This window comes from Montipora foliosa, chromosome 11 (genome assembly GCF_036669935.1).
Source record: "Montipora foliosa isolate CH-2021 chromosome 11, ASM3666993v2, whole genome shotgun sequence".
Lineage (NCBI taxonomy): Eukaryota > Metazoa > Cnidaria > Anthozoa > Scleractinia > Acroporidae > Montipora > Montipora foliosa.
The window spans coordinates 53,169,070-53,189,902 of record NC_090879.1 but is presented as its reverse complement, the minus strand read 5'-3'; the positions used below and the strand labels follow the sequence as shown (position 1 = coordinate 53,189,902).

Here is a 20,833-nt window from a genome sequence, read left to right as displayed (position 1 = left end):
GTCACGCAGACGTGGTGCCACCAGACGCCCTTTGGCTCACACTTTCACATGTTTAATTATTTTGCAATGTCTTGTCTCATTTTGAGGTCTTTTACTTTTTCAAGCTTTGGTAGTAAATTCAGTTCAAAGATAAAACACGCTCTTGAGTAAAACTCACTCGTTTCTTCTTTAAAGGGGCTATGTCACGCAAAATGATATAATAAATGCCCAAAAAGTAGAATGAAACATTGTAATAACCACTGTTGAAAAAAATAAAAGAAAGACTACAAAAGGAAAGAGAAGCATGAATGGACGTAAATGGACAAGATCATCAAACGGATTCTGAACCTATCAAAGTTAAGCCAAGGGGAGGGGGGGGGGGGGGGGGGGGGGGTTGGGCTAACCACGGTAGTTTGATCGTGAGGTCTGTCCCCAGGGTAGGAATTTTGATCATACATGATGTCCCCAGGGTTGCGATTTTGATCGTATGAAGGACATTTGTCCACCTTCACTTGCCACCGGGTGGGGAGTTTGTCCCACGGGTGAGGAATTTGATTTTTTTAATGGAAATGTGAAAATCCCAACCCCATGCCCCAACACCCCCCCCCCCCCCCCTCCTCCCTCGGCCTTAACATTGATAGGTGCATTACATTTGGGTAATTTTAAAAAACGTTGGCACAATGTTTCTCAAGATTATGAGAAATCGCCTGGATAAGGTCGTTCTTTTTTTCCGTAAAATCACTTCGTTTGTGATGCAACGATAATTTTATCAGTAAAGGAATTCCACATTTGCATTTTTGAGTTGTAAACTCGTGATTAACTAAAGATTTCCCCGAAACACACTAACATAACGTCACATAGCCCCTTTAAGTGAAATAGTCAGAAAAAAAATCAACTGCAAATTATGCTGACGGACGTTTTCCTGCATGTCATGCATGTCTGGAGTTGCACGAAGCAAACGTTTATGTCACACACTAAGAAAAGACTGAATACGTTGTTTCAGCTTCATAATTTCTCTTCTTTTCAATCTAACCCGATGACAGGTCAAAATTTTGTTTGGTTTTACGCAGCAAATGGTATGGCAAAATTATCACTTATATATTTTGCAGGGTTTAATTTTTGCAGATTTTGCGGATGGTACTTGACACGCAAAAATACGTTACAGCAGAAAAAACACTGGTCAGCAATATCAAAAACAGCAAAAATTTACTTCCATTAATATAACTTAAAATGGCTTTTAATCCACATACAATGGGGTAAAAAAGATCGTTTATTTTGATATTTGCATTGAGAAAAAGCACTTGGAGCTTGCTACAAACAAAACAAAACGATAAAAGGTTAAGACAATACTTTTCGAGTCTTTGAGGCATAAGAAACGAACTCAAAGCAGTCAATCAAAAGGTCACGTTAACCATTTTCTGAGGCCTCCATGATGCCACATCGTTTCCACGTTCTTGATGATTGAGGGGTTTTTTATCAAAAAAAAGAAAACACCGCAAAAATTAGTTCCCAGCAGAGATTAATCACATGCTAGGCAACCACAAAGGTGCACATGATCACATTGTGTCAAAGTTCTAAGGAGGCAGTGTGGTCGAGTGGTTAGGGCGTTGGGTTTGCATGCGGCTGCTCCGGGTTAAAATCCCGTTCTAACCTGGTTAGGATTTGTTTTTGGTTGTCCCGGATTCAACTCTACCACGCTTTGTAAATAGCCAACTGGTTGCCTCCAGCCAGTTGGGGTTCTTAATAATGTTTCTGTTAACTTTGAATTGTTTCTTTCACATTGTTAAAAGTGGGGTGCCTGTAAACTAGCTTGATAGCTAAGTGCACTTCCACTATAAACAAAGCATTTACATTTTTTTTGTTTACAATGAATGAGGCATGTTATATTGTTCGTCGCTTTTAGAGTTAAACAACGTACTTTTTAGCCAAGAAACTTTCTATATATCTTTCGTTTTTTCTCTTATAGACACCTGAACCCATGAATCAATTTTCTCTTTTAGACACCTGAAAAAGTCAGATGACCCCATGACCTCTTTGATGGTGTTGCAATGCTCTTGTACCAAGTGACCTATGAAGCCAGTCTGCTTGAAGCCACCCATGTGTTTGAATCCCGTTGAAGCCACCTAAATTGTGTCTACTAAAGCCACAATTGCTTAAATTGTCCAGATAAGTGCGAGGATCACTTCTCTCCTACAAATGTCTTTGTGCAGGGTTATCAAACCAAGTGATCAGTTAAGTCGAGAATGACAAACAAGCTGTCTGTTCTTTGTCTCGTTTCTGACAATTTAATTTCATTTTATTTTAAAAGTCTGTGAGTACAAAAATTGAGAAAAGGTACACTACCCTCTTTAATTCAAGACAATTAGGATTATTATTACAAAAGAAAAATACAGCTTTAAGCACTACCACAGAAGTGGTCAACGGACCGAGATTTACTTACAAACTTTGGCCAATTTTTGCTACAGCTCTTGAGAAACACAGCCACCACTTCCCCTGCAGCATCTCCACAAGCTAAAAAATTGCTCCAATCAGACAAGGAAAGAGTCTGTTGAAAGCAAGAGATACTGATGCAATTAAACTGAGCTATATTACAAGGCACTATGAGCCTACTGGAGAATGCCTTGCTAGATGAAACAACAAAAAGAAAAAGTCACACTCACACCAACTTGGAATTGTCCTTGTGTCTACAATATCTACTTGAGAGGTCATGCTTTTAGCTTTGTAATTACTCATGGAACATACCATAAAAGGGTACTGAGGCCCAGATGTTAGGATGCTTGATCTGCATGTGTATGCTCCATGTTCAAATCCCAAGCAATGGCAAAACCAAGAGCAATGGCATCACTACTTAAAAACTTGGTTTAAAGAAAGAGAAAAGCTTGCTAAAGTCGACGTTTAATTCTCTGTCTTTAATTGAACAGCTTTCCTGCCAATCCAGTTTTTGGTTCTTCCCAACATCGTACGATGTGAACAAGATGGATAACTACCAAACAGTTATGATGGCACTAATCTTTATTTTCAAGTGACGTTTTCGCTGGCATTCTCATCGTAGGTGGTAAAGCTGCCTCCTTTCAGTTCAGTACTTTTCTCAATCCTACTGTCTTCGTTTGAAAAATTACTTTCCATACTTCTTGCGTTTAACATAACAGTGCTTAAAGAAAATTGGTTTCGTTTTATGCACTTTACACTTTTGGCTTTCTCTGATTGAGCAACAGATTTACTTACCCAGATGGTACTGTTCTGATGACTCAACGTGGCGTGGTTGTCCATGAAAGAAATTTTTCTTACAATATTTGGACACCTTCCAAACTGGAAACAGTCCTCTTCACTACTAACGATGCTGCCAAAACTTTGAGGCCATTCTATTTCAGTAGGAATTCCTGTGAACAAATAAAAAATTGAGGCTACTTTTTAGAGTGAATTCCACGACAAGGAAAACAACTCCTTTCAGATGAAATGAAAGAAGAAATGTGTCTTGAAATTACAGTAAAGCTACAGTCATACCTCTTTTGAAAGTAGTAATGGGAAGGTAAGGAGTCTTCAGATTCCAAAGCTTGTAATGTCGATCGTAACCACCTGGAATAAAGACAAAACAAATCTCCACCATAGAATGATAATAGTCGTGCAAGAGCTGAAAACAGACTTGAACTAAGCGTCCTGACAAAGACTTTTCTGGGAAAAATTGTGTATGTCAAAACCTTTAGACTTGCTCGTTTCCATAGGGTAATGGTAGAATACCTTTGTGCACCATGCTTAAAACGAAAAATGTTTGCTTACCTGTCACAAAAATATCGGGATTTTGCGGGCACCAGGCTACCTCTCTGATAACTGATGAGTTTGCAGAAATATGGAGAAAGGGAAAAAGACCTGTATCGGTTAGAGATGACAAAAAATTAATTATTTCTAAGTCATCTAATTTTCAGGTCAGTTTTCAGTAATTTGTACAGTATGACGTAACGATTTTATGGAAATAGGTTCCTATGAAGCAGCCATAAAGAAATAAAGTCATGGTATCACAGTACTATACAGACTTTTACACAAATGAACTAGCATTTTCTTTTAAGAATTGAGCACCTTTCATTCATTATATTCATTTGAAAAAGTTGCATGGTCGTATAATTTATTTCTTGCTAAATGATTCTTCATGATACCAATCTGTTCGAAATGAGACAATGAGATATCAATCCTGAAACTCACGAAAAGTCCGCTTTTCAAATGCAATTGGCTCCTTCAACAACACTGACTCTGTTGACAAATTCCAAATGGCAACACTTCCTAAAACGAACCAAAGAAACAATGTGAATTTTATGTTAAAAGGGTTAAAAGGAGGTAGGCAGGGTGCATATGAAGAAAAAAATGTTGGCCAAACTTCCAACGTCTTAAAATTAATAAAATAAAATATTTTTTGTACATCAAAGACTTGTATTCATTGGGTTAAGCATGCCACCATAACGAGGTTTGGAGTGCTAACACTACATAGAGCAAACAACTTCACAGAGATGACACTCACCATCTGAAAACCCTGCTGCAATTTTGTCATGCATGGAGTGTGGATTCCATCTGACACACCAAGCTTGGCCACACTGTCCATCATATGTTGCACCCATTGAGCAAGGCACCAATACAACATGAGGTGTGGCATGCATTATCACTGTAATATACACGCAAATAACAACCATGCGTTACCACTTATAGTGAACATTAAGAGGGCAAAAAGGTTCAACAGCAGCAGGGAAAGTCAACCTATGTGATAGGATTACCCAGTGTAAATTCTCTTTTTCGTTCTTTTCCTGGTGATGATAACCATCTTCCTATTACCCTGATACCTACCAACACCCGTGAACTGGAAAGCATTCTGTAGTATGTTCGCCTCGAGTAAGGCCCCAGGTTATCACATTATTTCAATGCACGTAATTAAACACTCATTTCACTTGATTTCTGCACCTTTGGCAAATATCATGAATCTCTCTCTTTACAAAAAGGCATTTTTCCTGATAATCTGAAAATTGCTAAAGTGATTCCTGTCTATAAAGCAGACGATCCTAGTCTTCTTGTAAACTATAGACCTATTTCTTTCCTGCCCAACTTTTCACTTTTTTTTGAAAAAGTAATGCATAATCACCTGATAGAATTTTTCGACCAATATAATATATTGTTATATCTATAGTTTTTCCCACTACAGCACGCCCATTCATTGGCTAGTTCATGGTCACATGACATCTAACAATGAAACTGTTTACCGCCAAATGCCATGAGCGGGCAACATTGCGCAAACTATGACGTCAAATGGGAAACACTTACGTGCGAAATGTTGCTGCTCTTGCTGCTGTTGCATGTGATCAGAGCGTGCAGTTGAAGGTGGCCTGATGTTGTCGCTGGAATCTCAGTGCATTTTTCAAAATTTAGAGAATTGGTATTTTGACTTGTATTGCTTTCAATTTCAGTTACATTTGAGTACATTTCAGTTTCATTCAGTTCGCGGAACGACCTGTTTCGAAGCTGATGCTCAACATCTTTTAGTGTGGGTCTACCGCAAAAAGCGTGTGCCTTTCTTGTATGTGTTTTGAGCGCCCCAAGAAGAAATTAAGCCAACACAACTTAGATCTTCAGTAATCCAAACAATACATCACAGCGCTCTCCATGATTTTGGACTACGTGGTTTGCTTTTAATAACCAATGTAAACAGCGCCACGTGCCTTCAAATTGTGCATTGCCCAATCAAAGCACCAACATGTGCTTTCTTTTGTGCATCACCCAATCAAACACTGCTACGTGCTTTCTATTGTGCATTTTGCTGCACAGGAAAAAAAATTGAAATCGAACATATTTCATAACTTGGTGCCCCAACGGGCCCGAGTAAAAATTTTAGCAACAAAACCTAAATAACACAGCAAAATTACACTCAGTATTGGATATGTTTAACATGCATAATGTTATAAAGAGGACACTAGAGTAACTCAGGCATCACAATCTCTCATTGACCTCATTTTTACGACAAGAAAAGATCTCATCAGCATGACAGGGACTTTTCCATTGGAATCAAGTTAAACAACAAAAAGTTTCCTCCAAAATACATCAGAACAAGGGACTACAAGAGACTTGATCAGGATAAATTTCGTTCAGACATCGAATCTGCACCCTTCCACATTGGATCTATATTTGATGGCGCAGATGACAGTCTCTGGATTTGGCAGAAGTTACTTATCAATATATGTGGCCACACACCCCGTGGAAAGAGGTCACAGTTACAAATAATTCAGTGCCTTGGATAACTAATACCGTTTGCTACAAGATGAATGAAAGGTTTAAATTATTTAAAAATGATATTACAACCAAACATCCCACAGCATGGCAGGACTTTAAAAAGGCAAGAAACGAGGTTACCATAGCCTTAAGGGATGCTAAAGCATCCTCCTTTTCTACAATGTTCAATGAAGTCAAAACTACGTGTGCATATTGGAATCTACTCAACAGAGCATTCAAGCCCACGATACATAAGAGTATCGGACCCCTGAAAAGAGAAGATGGTGCCTTAATACTTGATCATAAGGAAAAAACTTGAGTTTGAATACATACTTAGAAAAAATTGGATATGAACTGGTCAACAGTCTTCCATGTTTGACAGATGGTTACGATATATTAGATTTAGATTCACAAATAAATCAGAGTTCACCACCATAGCTGGTGGAGATAAATATAGAACAAAAGTCGGGTGGAGAGAAAGTGAATCTAGTGATTGCTAGAAAATTGACGGGTCCAGACAATATTGCACCCCTGCCCCGCCGCCCCCCCCAGTCTCCGAAATTTTCGGGCAAAACGCTCAAAATTCGGGCAATAAAAGATAACAAAAGATAGAGTTCTAAAAAATACAAATAAGGCAAAATTATAAAAAAGAGCACTTGTGAAAGTATAAAAATATTACTTGTGTAACTTAAAAGATATTAAAGTCCTTGTTTTGCAATAAGTCCTTGCAGTTGATCTTAAAACATTTGAATTGCTCGGCTGCTGATCTGTTGATCGCAAACCACCTGTTTGAAATGATCCCAGAATTCTCAAAGGTGGCGTCTATTCTGGCCGTAAATCCAGCAACATCATGTTCAGCGGATTTCGAAGACTTAAGACATATCTTCGCAGCACGATGGGGTAGAGTAGATTGAATAGCCTCGCCATCATTTGCATTAAATGCCAATAGAGTCATAGCAAATGGTATTAACAAAATAATTGACACTTTTGGACAACGCCATGGAAGAAATAGCTACTTTTTTTAATAAGCTTTTTTGCTAGTTTAAATACTAGATGGAGTAGACTAATACAGAGTATGTGAGGTTCTATGTTTTTATTAGTTACTAGATCGAGTAGACCTACATAGATTATGTGAGGTTCTAAAAACTCTATGTTTCGAATACGTAGAGTTTTATGACTTTTAAAGTAAAAAACATATTTCAACAATCAAGCATTCGGGCACTGTGTAATTTTTTCGGGCAAAAAAAGACACCGCCCCCCCAAGTCGGATCGTGCCCGTACGCCTATGGTAATATTGTGGAATCTAACAAGCAAAAACCACAATTCCAATTTAGACCCTAAGCGTTTATCAAGGCTATTAACACGTAAAAAATATTTTGAAAAAGTGCAAGAATTCGACAATAGAAAATTAATTAATTAATTAATTAATTATCTATTGTCGAATTCTTACGTTAGTTGGCAAATTATGCAATTGGGAATCCTTATGTGATATAAGGCCAGATTGCCACCATCATTTTGATGCTAGCAGGAATTGCAAAAGCGATGTTTGACTAGTTAGCCGAAAGGTCTCTGATGAGTCCCTTGGCAGGGATGAAACATACGTAAAACATATTTTAAGGGTTTTAATTTTAATGCAGTCATGGCCAGGTCTACGAGGAGCGATAATGCACATTTTTAAGGATCTTTTGACCTTATGATATGACATAATTTAACAGGACTTTCAATAGTACATTACAGTACTTTTATAGGAAAACTTCACCGTTATTTTTAATTTTAATTTTTATTTGTATACATTAGCATGAATATTTTGTTGATTATTTTAAGCACAACCCCACAAGCTACCAGCTTTAAAAACTATCCCGTTGAAATAAAGGTTATTATTATTATTATTATTATTATTATTATTGTGGATTCAGCACTGGCTTTTCCAAAAGTTGGATCCGGGTCATCTTCTTGGGGGCCAGGCAACAACAAGAGTTGCCTATTGAAACCCAAATTTTATCATGGCTTTCATCGCTCCAATACCTTTCTCAGAATTCTTGCTGTGCGAAGGAGAGCGGTTTTTTACTGGGTTGCCAGTATGGCAATCCCAGTCAGGAAGTGGGTGGGATTTGTTCGTTTTATTTATTTATTTATTTTTATTTTATTTTTTTTTTCTCCTGTGTCGGTAAAAGTCTTGCCTGTCACTCCCCTGGTAAGTGGTGTCTTTGTGCATAGAGCCTTCTACGCGTATTTTCTTAGGATCGAGAGGGTAGTGGAAACGCGTAGATTTCTCTGGTGGACACAGCAGAATCATTAACTTAACCTGCAATGGCGTTGAAAGTCATGTAACGCGAATGGCGTTTTGGTGGATCCTTAAACAAAATATACCCTTATGGAGCTCAATAATGGAACGGCAGTTGGATAAACTAGGCAGGCGGTGAAATACAAACACCTGGAATCTTAAAAGCGTCGACAACAATCTATCGCCCGTCGAGCTGAATACAAAGTGAGCTGTATTTCTAATATTTTACCACGTGTACTGTTCTGTAGAACACTGAAACCAAATGGAAAATTCTCTGGTAACTTATGGGTTCAACAAAGACAGAGAACAAATGGAACACCTTAAGTGGATCTGTGATCAACTCTGCACAGTCTTCAGTAAAGAAATAATTGGAAATGTGACAGCCAAGAATTATTTGAAAGAAAGCTTGCCGTCTATTTTGTGCTTTATTATTCAAGGAAAAGGTTCTTCATGGAAACGGTTTGATCCTGAAATTTTGTTTGTTGTAATATTGCGCATATTTGACACGATTGAGTTTTTGTCTTCACGCATGTAATGAAATAGGAAGGGGTTTTTGCCTCAAATAGCAAATATGTTGTTTGTTTCAAAAAATTGTTCGCTGGAAAAGGTCGCCTTTATGAATTCATCATGTTTTATAACATGCCGGCTTAACTGGATAGTTTTCATGGCAATAGTAAAGCATTTTCGTGTCAAAATGAGGTTAGGGTCTTTCTATTGTGCTAACTTAATTAAATATAAATATACATTCTGCCTCGAGTGTAGTGTTATGTACAACACTGAAACCAAATGGAAAATTATCTAGTAACTTATGGGTTAAACAAAGTCAGGTAAAAAAAAAATTGGAAATGTGACAGTGAAGAATTATTTCAAACAAAGCTTGTCGACTATTTTGTGCATCATTCTTCAAGGAGAAGGTTCTTCAGGAAAGGGTTTCAACCTGAAATTTATTTTGTTGCGTACATGGTAACTTGACACGCGAGTGCACGCAATGAAATAGGAAGAGGTTTTTGCCTCTAATAGCAAGTATGTTGTTTCTTTCAATAAAATGTTTCGCTGGAAAAGGATATTTTCTGCCTTTCTGAATTATAATATCATGTTGTGTATTGAATTTTCGAGCTTAAGGTTGCAATGTGATATGGGAGGATACTTTTAGTATTGCTCTGTGAGCAGGGAGGGTTCACGAAAATCAACAGGTCTGTTGGATGCGTGCTTGAGTTTCAACAAAATGAGCCCCAAAATCAGCAAAAAATTGTGATGCTGATAAATAATAAAAGTAGCTGCTATTTCCAAAATGATGGAATTACCTGGTGATAAATAACCTCGTCTTGGAGAGTAAATTTTTGACTTTGCAGAAACAATGGTCAACCTCAACAGTTGGGCGATTGTGATCTTTGTTTTGAATTCGCTCATTTATTGTCAAACTTTATAACACTTGACAGAAAAAGAAACTTACGAAAACCTGGTATCTTGCCATCATTTGACACAGATGCTTCACTGTTTGGCGAGTAAACATGCCACGGTAACTTAATCACGGCGCCCGCTGAACTTCAGCAATGTCACTTTCGATTTTGAGATTAATTTGTGCAGCCAAAAGTACCATAACAAAATTGAACGTAGCAAAAATCTCCCAAAATGTGTGTCCCTGATCGTAACTTTTTATATTCAATATTCACGGTTCAAAATTTATGTTGTTTTCATGTCGTAAATATGTTAATCTCGAGCGACCGTCCTAGAAACTTCCTTCTGCTCTTTCTAAAAACTGTGTATCAACATTTATTTACTTTGCATCAATATTTGTTTTTGCATAAAGCAAGCTAACAAAATCTGTACCTTGCCGAGTTGACATTATGGAATAAATCGCTGTGTTACTTCACTACCACACGTAAGCAATGCGTGACTGTTTTTCTAAAGAGGACAGGAATTTTCTTTCTGACAAATGATTAATTAATAGGCCGGTAGCCAGGTTTTTAACCTCAGAAAAGGATCTGTTTCGTCATACGAACGTGTGAGGACCTGTGATCCAAAGGGCCTCTGCTGGTATGACTTCTGGGTGACCCCTTAAATGATCTTAATGACCCGCCAACTTGAAAAAAATTGCATGGAACGCTGCACGTACCACAGGCAACCCAGTGCACCCTCACGGAGGGTCTAGTTTAATTAGTTCTATAGAAGTGTTTAAGTTCCTTTCAAGCCTTTTTGGAACTGTTCCCAATGCCCCAATTACTACTGGAAGCACCTGGGTTCAGACACTCCACATTTTCTGAATCTCTCTTGCTAGGTCCTGATATTTGTCTAGCTTTTCCTCTTCCTTGGGCTTTACAGCTGTGTCTTCTGGGACTGCTATGTCTATTACTTAGCATGTCTGTTCTTGCTTGTTAATAACGACCAAGTTGGGTCTCCTAGCACTAATTTTGTAGTCAGTCTGGATGTTATAATCCCATAGCAGTTTGTACTCGTGGTCTCACGGACAGTTTCTGGCACATGTCAAACCATTTGTCTACTCTACTAAAGCCGCACTTCCCCAGCAAGTCCCAGTGTACCACCCTTGCAACATCTAAATGGCTCACTGTCTCCTTTGCCTGGTGGTACATTTTGCATAGGTCTCTCTTGAGTCTTGTCGATGTTGGCTTTAATGTAGTTTGTTCTTATTGCCTGGTTTTGGGCAGCAGTGAACTCTTAGGGTCTCTAAATTCTGTTGCCTTAAAATATACACTGTGAAGGTTCTTTTCTTTAAAGTTTCTTTTTCTGTTGTTGATTACGGTGTCCTTATTTAAACAAGTACAAATTACATTTTCAGCAACACTCTCCTTTATCAATTCCTCCTGGTTAGGATTAGGGTTAGAAAACCTAAACAATATTTCTCAATAAGGACACAGTCTTCGATGCTCATTAGACCTCTTCCTCCTTCTGACCTTTCTTTGTACAGTCGATCAACATCGCCTTTGCGATGAAACATATTGCACATAGTTAGTAACTTTCGGGTTTTTCGGTCCAAGGATTGCAGCTCATCTTTTCTCCACTCAACTATACCAGCACTGTACCTTATTATGGATACAGCTCTGGCCTTCATAGCGGTGATGACGTTCTTGCTATTGAGTTTTGATTTAAGTAATTTTCTAACACGCCTGAAATACTCCACTTTGATATTTTCTTTCATGGTCTTATCTTTGATTCCATCAGCTTCTAGAGCTAGATATTTATACCCATTCTGTACATCAATTTCTCTGATCTTCTCCTGAGACAGTATCTCAATACCTTCACTATGGTGATAACGACCTTTCTTCATAACAAGGACTCCACATTTCTTGATGCCGAACTCCATTCTAATATCGTCACTATAGATTCTGACAGTGTTAACGAGAACATCAAGTTGTTTTTCAGTTTTGCCAAACAACTTCAAGTCATCCATGTATAACAGGTGATTAACTGTCGGGCCTCCTTTGCGAAACTGGTACCCAGCATTGACCTTGCAGAGGATAAAAGACAATGGAATAAGGCAAATTACAAAAAGAAGGGGAGCTCTCTTGATCTTCTCTCGTCCTAAGCTCTGGTTGCCAGATGTTAACTCGGTTTCCCAATTTTTCATGCTATTCCCTATAAGGCTTTTGATGTTTTCTACAATGCCAAAGATCTCTAAGCATCTCAAGATCCAAGAGTGAGGGACCATGTCGAAAGCCTCCTTGTAGTCTATCCAACCTACTGACAGACCAACATTCCGCTTCTTACAGTTCTTGATTAAAGCTTTATCTATAAGAAGCTGGTGTTTTGTGCCCCTAGACCCTTTACAACAGCCTTTTGCTCCTCTGGCAATAGCCCGTTATCATCTAGATGAGAGTAGATTTCCTCTGAGATAATACTTGTGAAGAGCTTCCACATCAAAGAGAGGCAGGTGATCGGCCTGTAATTCGTAACATCTGTTCCTTTGGTTTTATCTTTCATGATGAGAAGGGAATCGTTGAACATGGCTGCAAAAAATGGGTGGACAGATTTGATGTTCTTAATCCAAAAACCCTGCACTGGAGATTTGCAATTAGATAGTTTATTGGCTTGCTTTTTCAACATCTCACAGGTTATAGAAAGGTCACTTTGTTTAAAGATTCTTCCATGAACTTCATTCTCCACTTTTCCGATCCATTCTGCGCTGTCATTGTGGGACACATTCTTCTCCCAAATATTTCTCCAAAATTCTTTAGTTGCATGAGCATCAGGAATTTCTTCTTTTCCTCTTTCTATCGCTTCTAATCTCTCAAAAAGCTTTTTTTGGTTATTTTGAAAAAGTTTGTTTTGGTGGTATTGCTCTATCTGTTGTCATAACGTTTTATTTTCTGACTCTTTGCCGTGATTCTCTGCTTTAGCTCTTCAATGACGGTTAACATGCCTTTTCTCTTAACCCTGTACTTCTCAAAAAGTCTGGCCCTGGTATCCCTGTTCTTCAATTTTTCACTTTTAATACTTTCTATTTTACTAAGGTCTTTTCTTAAGATTCTAATTTGACCGTTAAGTCGTTTTTTCCACCAAGGTTCTTCCTTTTTCTTAGGTTCCTTTTTGACAATACCAAGAAGTCTCGTTACAACACAAGCAGATGCCTTTAGCAGTCTATTACACTGCCACAGATCTTCTGGAGTAATGTATGCTACTATTTTATCTACTTCAGCTGTCACAGATTTCAATCTTTTCCTGTCAACAAACCGAAGATTAATCGGACCTTCAATTAACTCGTTCTGTAACTCTATTATTATCATTATTATTTTATTATTATTATTATTATTATTATTATTATTATTATTATTGTTGTTGTTGTTCATAATAATGTTAGGTGTTAAGTGTTTTCTTAGATCTCTCCAAAGCTTTGGACACTCTTGACCATCAAATCTTACTCACCCAGTGGCAGCACTATGTATGGTATCTGTGATGTGGCTCTGATGTGGATCAAAGCTACTTTTCTTACCGCCAACAATTCGTTCAAATCAACCAAACATGTTCCTCAATGCAGACCATTAAGTGTGGAGTTCCTCAAGGATCCATCTTAGGCCCTTCATTCTTTTACATAAACGATCTTCCTAAAGCTCCCAAATTAATGGAGCTTACACTTTTGGCTGATGACACGCGTGTCTTTTTTACTCACTCTCATCCCAACAACTTAGAGAATTTGCTAAATAATGAATTACAAAAATGTTGGCGTTGGGTTAAGATGTAACAAGCTTGCGATTATACAATATTTAACGAGGGTAACACATTAACCTTAAACAGTTTTCTAACAAGTGGCCCTCAAATCAATATCAAAGACAAATTATGCTATCTTTAGTCCGAGTCACAAGAAATTCAACCACAGTTTTTCTCTCTCTTTCAGAGGTCAATCACTTACACAAAGCAACGTAACTAAATTTCTTGGGGTGTATCACGATGAACGCCTTACATGGAAATATCATAAACTTTGTATGCAAACAAATCGCTAAATCGGTATTTCATTCAGGACACGTTTTTGCTTGTAAGACCAAACGCATGCTGTATTACATATTAATTTATTCTTAGATTATTTATGGTAACTCCACATGGTCGTCTACTTCCGTACATGTAACGTACTTTAACAGAATTTACTGTTTACAAAAGCGAGCTATCATATTGCTCCTCTATTCTCTAAATACGAAATGTTAGATATTTTTCAAGTGCATACGTTTGAAATTGCTAAATTTATGTTTCTCTTCCACAATGATCTGCTGCTTCCACTCTTTCTCAATCTTTTTATGACAAACAGTCAAAATAATTTGACTTGATTTACGTTAATTGTTAAGTTCAGTTTACAGTGTCCCCAATTAGTGGTCCAGCGTTAGAACGACTAGACACTTTAATAAAGTTCCTTTCTTAAAAAAGTTCATAGCTATAACACAAGAACAGCCAGTAATTATCGAGTGCATTCCTGTCCAACTAACATCAAGAAATTGACAGGTTTGTTTTACCAAGGACCAAAAATCTGGAATTTTCTTCCTGTATCTATTACAAACTTGTCAAGTATTAACAATTGTGAAATACTTGTCAAATACTTGTGAAATGTTCAAGCGTTCCTATCTTTAAGAAAAAAGTGCTAGCGTTTCTATGAAAATAGTTACTGAATTATCATAGCCCCACACCTTCACAGCCGTTATTTCTTATCATATTGTGATGTCAAGGTAGCCTATAAGCCTGGTGGTTTCTTGAGGTCTCCTTGCCTAACAACATGCTGTACTTTGTAAAATTCATTTTAAGATCAAGGCATATAAATGATGATGATGATAAATTGGAGTTCAGTGACGCAGTTTAGTTTGTGTTCAAGATTAAGAAGAAACTGGGTAACCCAGTGCAATATAAATGGACTTGAAAGATTTCGGTTAAACATAACGTACTGAAATCTTCTAAAAAAAACTAGACGATTTGATGCTACTTCAGCTGTTTTGAACATTAACTAAATGCCTTTCCACATATGTATTTTTCAGTTGCTTCAATTTCAAAAGCACTAAAGAAAAGGGGGCAACATCACAACGTCTCATGTTCTAGAACTTTTTTCAGTGTGCATCCAAACCAACCCTTTCAAGTCCATTTACATTTGGTTTCAGGAAGCCCATAAGGTTTCCACAGCTAGAAATGTATAGTAAGAATAGATGCATTACCAGATGAGCAGGAGGACTGGTTACTATTCTGCTCTGGTTCTGAGGCTGACAGTAACACTGATGGCCAAGGAATACTGTAAAAAGAGACCACATATTACGTTTTTTTTGCGAGTCAATGTGAACCCCTCATATGGCTAAAACCAGAAATGAACTTGCAAACCTGCAAACGCACTTCCGACATGTTTTCCCAGAAGTTCACATTGACTACAACTGCCATAGCTCTCTTTTTTTTACATGCTGGAAGGGAGACTGACTGATTGTCCAGGCTTGTTATGAGAGCAAGGTAATATCTCTGTTTTGCCGAGGTTTCAGAGATGTCAATTGACACCTTCAGCATAAGGGTTTTCATGGTTTGCAGTTTGCAGTTCAGAATTGAACAGCAGGAAGTGCTTCCGGCACCGAATGCCTTGCCTGACTTAACCTGAGGCTGCAAAATGCCTAAACGCAAACTGCAGTTTGCAGTCCCCCATAACATGTCTCTAAGAATAAGCAAAGAGAGTAGAGAGAGTAGTGGTTTGTGTACAACACTGAAGAACCGTGTCCATATAAAGGTTGATATGGTAGAATGGTCAACTCAAATATTTACATCTGCTGATAACCCTAACCCTAACTTCTGCCAAAGTGAACCATAAATACTAGGTAGAGTTCGTTTAATAAATTGAAGGCAAGGATGTAAACTAATCCTAGCACCAGTAACAAATTTACCTTAAAATGCGAACCAAACCATCACTGGAAGCTACAGCCATCAAACCCAGACGAGGAAGGTCATCCTACAAATCAAACGAAGAGTGAGTTTCAAATACAATTGTTGTACAATAACATTATTAGCTAGTTATTGTAAATTTCCTAAGTTATAATTACACCTGAAGAACCATAAGGCATAAAAGAACTACAGATATCAAATTTCCAGCATTTTCATTGGCTCGCTGGACACAGGCTATCAGTTAATATACCTGCTGTAGCTAATATGGTCAAGGAACGCATCAGCAATAAAGCGAGCTGAACACATTTTTGCAGCTCTGCCGAGAATAAATGGCAGACAAAAGCCGTTTTGGACCGGAATTGACCAAGGCAGTAGCCGGTGATTTAGTAAAAGAGTTGTGATCCTGGAGTTTTTAGTAAAACAAGTATTCTACTTGGGCTTGCTCGATATCAAATGATTGACCAACTCGGCGCTACACTCCTTGTTGGTTATCTATCACTTCATATCCAGCGTGCCCTCGTAGAATAATTGTTAAATAACCAGTTAGATTTAGGATGTTTGATTGTCTGGGTGGTGAGGGTGCCACACTCGTAAATCCAGATACAAGTGCCAAGTCCAACTCTGATGAGCACCTTCTTGGAGTGTAAGAGTCATTTTCAGTTCAACTCGTCCACCTGCTGTTGTAAATAGCCAACTGGTCTGCCTGCGTAACCCTGCGAATTGAGGTTCAAGAGCCAGAATGAAAAAAAAAACCTTTCTTTACCACCCTGAAAGTCTTTAAAGTCACTTTCCCTCAAAACTGGCTCTCTTCAAGATTTTAAAGTAAATAAAGGCACTGCTAAATAAAAAAAAGAACTATTGAACTGAAATTCAAAGCCTTCTGTTTATTGAATAGAGGCTTTAAATTTCACCAAAATTCGGTTTTACCAAAGTAGTTGATAAAGATAAATTAACCACGGTAAAAAACATTTTTGAGCTGAAGCTTACTGTTCTTTTTTCCATTGTTTCATTCCTCACCAATCCAGCACCAGAGTTTGCTTACAAACTAACCCTTGCATTCCTCTTTACATTTCACCAGTCTAGTGACTGGCAAACATCTTTTAATCTCAGTCGCACTTGATAAGAAAATTATTTTGTTCACTCCCGTGTATTGTTTTCCTGGCCCCAAAAAACCGTTAAGGGGAGAAATTACTTACAGTAAGTAGTGGTAGTAAGTAAGTAAGTGGTGTTTTTGTATTATCATTATTTCCATAATTTTTCTGCATTTTTCCTACCTGGTCCTGACATACTATGAAATACTCGGTTGATAAATGTGTTTATTAATATTATTTACTTCGTATTGCTTGGATGATACAGACTCCCATGTTCCTGAAGGGCACCAGCTTATTTCCCTTATTGTCCCATAATTGTGCGCTATGCCAAGAGATAAAGTTGGTTTTGCTCCTGAACTGTAAGAAAAAAAGTCATCAAGTAAGATACGAGCAAGGAACTGACAGGGCAAAAAGGCGTCCTTGCTACAAACCTGCAGAAAGACGACTATGAACATTTAGGAGAACCAGTCACCATAGCAATAGTGAAATCATACCCTCTAGATTCCAAATTTTAATACCATAGCAGTGAACGTAAAACTTAAACTTGAACCATTTTCAAACCTCAGGATCAAGACTTTTAGACACAATCTTTTGATTTGATCAGTGTTAATCACGTGAGGACAAAAATTTGAAACCTGCTCGTTTTTCAATCTTTGATATGAGACGATTCATTAACTTTCCCCTTTTCAATCACATCATACAACTTGTAACTTTAGTGACACCATGTTTACCACAACCTTCAACTTAAACTTTACCTCGCAGAGTCCGCCTTTAACTTTCCTGTATTCCACAGTTGTATCAGCCCCATGTTAGAGAAAGCATTGTGCACAAGGTGGACCTGTCAAACACGATTAATGCAGTGTTGTAAAGTAGTATAATTACATAGGTGAATAATTAAAATTCTCTGGGCTGATTGGTTGCACTTAAGGTGATTATTGTGTGATAATCACCTAAGCGCCTTTTCAAAATGGCCATAAGCCATTTTGCCACGGTGACATGAAAAAATTAATTCTCGTTTTAAAGAAAATGCTTATTTTTCAAATAATCACCTGTGTAATACTAAAACAATGATTGTTATTCCCCTTAGGCTTGGTTAATATCAGTGAATATAAACCTTGTCGATATTCACCTCACCTTAGACGAATAATTGTTAATTAATCATGTTTTTTGCTGTGTACATGCATAATCATCCCTTCTTGAAATTCGCTGATACTGAAGTCTTCCAAAACACCTCCATCTAAAAGATCCTACCACCAAATTGGTCAAGCTCAATTGTTATGTCATGGCAAGAGATGCTTACTCCTCTTGATGTCCATAAGTAGATATTCTAACAAAATTAATATTCTAATAATCGCTTCTACTTAGCTATAATTTTATACTAGGCATTTCATACAAAATGTCACTTTTCAATCAATGAATGTTGACTGATTAACCCATTGAACCCTGGGAGTTCAACTGGGGGAGTCCTAGGACGTTTGAGGTGTCAGTGGGTTAATAGATTTACCTGATCCAATGATCTGTAAGCGCTGATGGCCAGGAACTGATCTGTGCTTTCAATAGAGTCTAATTACAATTCAAATAAAGCTAAAAGTTAAGAAAACTGATACTACTTGAAACCATTTTTACACCTTTAACCACGCTATGGAATATAGGGTATTTGATTATCACACTTACAGAAGTGAATGAGAAGCTTATCCAGTGACTATCATTCGAGGATTTGGAAATTGGTTGACACATATTAGAACAAAGACAAACTTTTTGGCCAAAACAAAACACTGATAAATCTTACTTAAGGGAGTACAATGATCCAATGGTTGGGGTACTTCATTTGAATGCAGATGCTCCAGGTTCAATTCCTATTCTAACCACCATTGGTGGGGTGTGGTTCTGAAATTGTCTCTACCAGGCTCTGTAAAGAGCCAGCTATTGTCTACCTCAAATTGTTTCTTAACACGGCTGTGTTTGTTTCATTTTCTCTGGAAACACCCCTAAACATATTAATAGTAGTCAACCCTATTAGGGTTTAAATTTGGCATCATTCTGCATTGACTATGGATGAAAACTTTAAATTAACCAACCAAAAATAAAAATAATAATAGCAAAATAACTTTATACAGTGCTAATTATATTGATTCATATTCAAGAGCACTTCACAAAGTTTAATAATGTCATAAATTAGTATATCATCTAACTGTATTTTAAAAGTGAAGCAAGGATTACAGCGATCAAGACACATGGCAGATAAGTATGTCTATAGACCACTTTCATACATAATGACCACCTTTGCATTCTTTTGTATTTATGTTAATTAGACCTACTGCACTCATTTTGAAACAAAAATTCTTTTGAGATTTGCTCATTGCAGCGAGCTAGAAAGGCTTCTTAGCATTGAAACAGATATACTTTATTTGGCTGCCATTACAAAAGACGTCCATCCTTCTTGTGGATAAAAGCTGGAGCATCGAAAAAACCCAAGTCAGAGTCATATCGAAAAAGTATTTCCTCTTCTTCATTGAAAATAATCAAATTTTCACAGGATGGCAATTATTGCATAAGTGTCCGAGTTACCTTTTCTGATGAACTTCCTGAATGCAGGGATGAGAGGTTTATGTTCGCTCATGTGTTTATGCTTCCCAAAGCATTCTGGCTCGTAACATAAATTCGAAGAAACTGTGCAGCGCAATATTGGGGATGAATGGTAAAGGAAAGTTTAAATTTGCACCCAAGAATTAAATATGTAAACCAGACGTTTTGAGGGTACTCCCTCTTCATCAGTGGTTTGAATGTGTGTGCACCTGAACGCTCAAATAAACACAACATTGCAACATTTACAGCACGCCCTGACTTTGTACAAAACAGAAGTCCATAGACAGTCCGCAAGGGTATAGGGTGCGGTGTCTCATAATCATCCAGAATGAGTGGAAGGAATGAATGAATGATGTCTTTAATAAATTCAAAAGATAAAAATACATATCTCAAGCTACAAGTCAATCAAATGCAAAAAAGTTTAGAGCTCTAGAACAATATGCACACATCTATTTACATCAAGGAATCAATGTCATATCTAAAACAAGTCTATTTACATAGGACGATTTGAAGCGCTCTGTTGTCACTGAAGGATGATAGAAGCCTGTTTTCCTTAAAGCATAATTGGTGAAATTCCTTTCTGGTAAAATCTTCACAAGGGGCGAATTTGTTCTCATGGCCTTTCTAAAAATACGGCAATGTGATCTTTCAAGCAACTCCCTTATATTCAATTTCCTCAATTTCCTGCATTTATAGCACCTATCGAAAAATTCTGTACGTTGTAAAGATCAGAAGAGGAGGCTCCATACACCGATAAACCGTACAAAAAATTAGGCATAACAAGTGAATGAAACAGATAATCCAGCTCCTCCTGATTGTACCCCTCTTGCCGAAGAGTTCTCATTACGTGCAAGCGTATTTACAATTGTACTGGAATATCACACCTAATAGTTTAAGCTCGCTGCATTGTTGAATGTTATGTATTTTGCACAGTTCCTCCACAAACCCTTTTTTTATGCAAGGTAAGTTATTTACACTTTCTAGGATTGCATGACAGAGTTTTCTACAGACTAACGTAAAAAACTGTCCACCACTTCCAGTGACTGATCAACTCTATCTTTCCACAAGGGGATTACAATATTCGTGTCATCGGCACATTTAAAAAGTATGTCAACACCTTTTAACTGTATATTAGATCATTTAGAAAAACATTGAATATATAAGACCTGCTGACAGACCCTTGGTCGTACCCTTATTGACATCCTTCCTGTTATTATATACAACTCTTTGTTGCCTATCAGAAAGAAAACTAAGAAACCAATTCTGAATATAAGGGTTGAGATCAAGACTTTTAAGGTTATCA

General features: G+C 37.5%; 1 protein-coding gene across 1 annotated transcript in view; it reads right to left on the bottom strand.

Annotated features, from left to right (window-relative positions):
• The window catches only part of LOC137977398 (general transcription factor 3C polypeptide 2-like), a 35,068-nt gene extending 15,504 nt beyond the window's left edge, over positions 1-19,564 (bottom strand). The window contains exons 1-12 of the mRNA XM_068824618.1: positions 19,513-19,564; positions 18,449-18,507; positions 17,700-17,782; positions 17,187-17,301; positions 15,856-15,920; positions 15,151-15,224; positions 4,490-4,630; positions 4,177-4,254; positions 3,757-3,846; positions 3,484-3,555; positions 3,205-3,359; positions 2,420-2,524 (exon numbers count right to left, since the gene is read on the bottom strand). Coding sequence (XP_068680719.1) covers positions 2,420-2,524; positions 3,205-3,359; positions 3,484-3,555; positions 3,757-3,846; positions 4,177-4,254; positions 4,490-4,630; positions 15,151-15,224; positions 15,856-15,920; positions 17,187-17,301; positions 17,700-17,782; positions 18,449-18,507; positions 19,513-19,564 — 1,089 coding nt within the window. The remainder of the gene's footprint in view (positions 1-2,419; positions 2,525-3,204; positions 3,360-3,483; positions 3,556-3,756; positions 3,847-4,176; positions 4,255-4,489; positions 4,631-15,150; positions 15,225-15,855; positions 15,921-17,186; positions 17,302-17,699; positions 17,783-18,448; positions 18,508-19,512) is intronic.
• Positions 19,565-20,833: the final 1,269 nt, after the last annotated feature.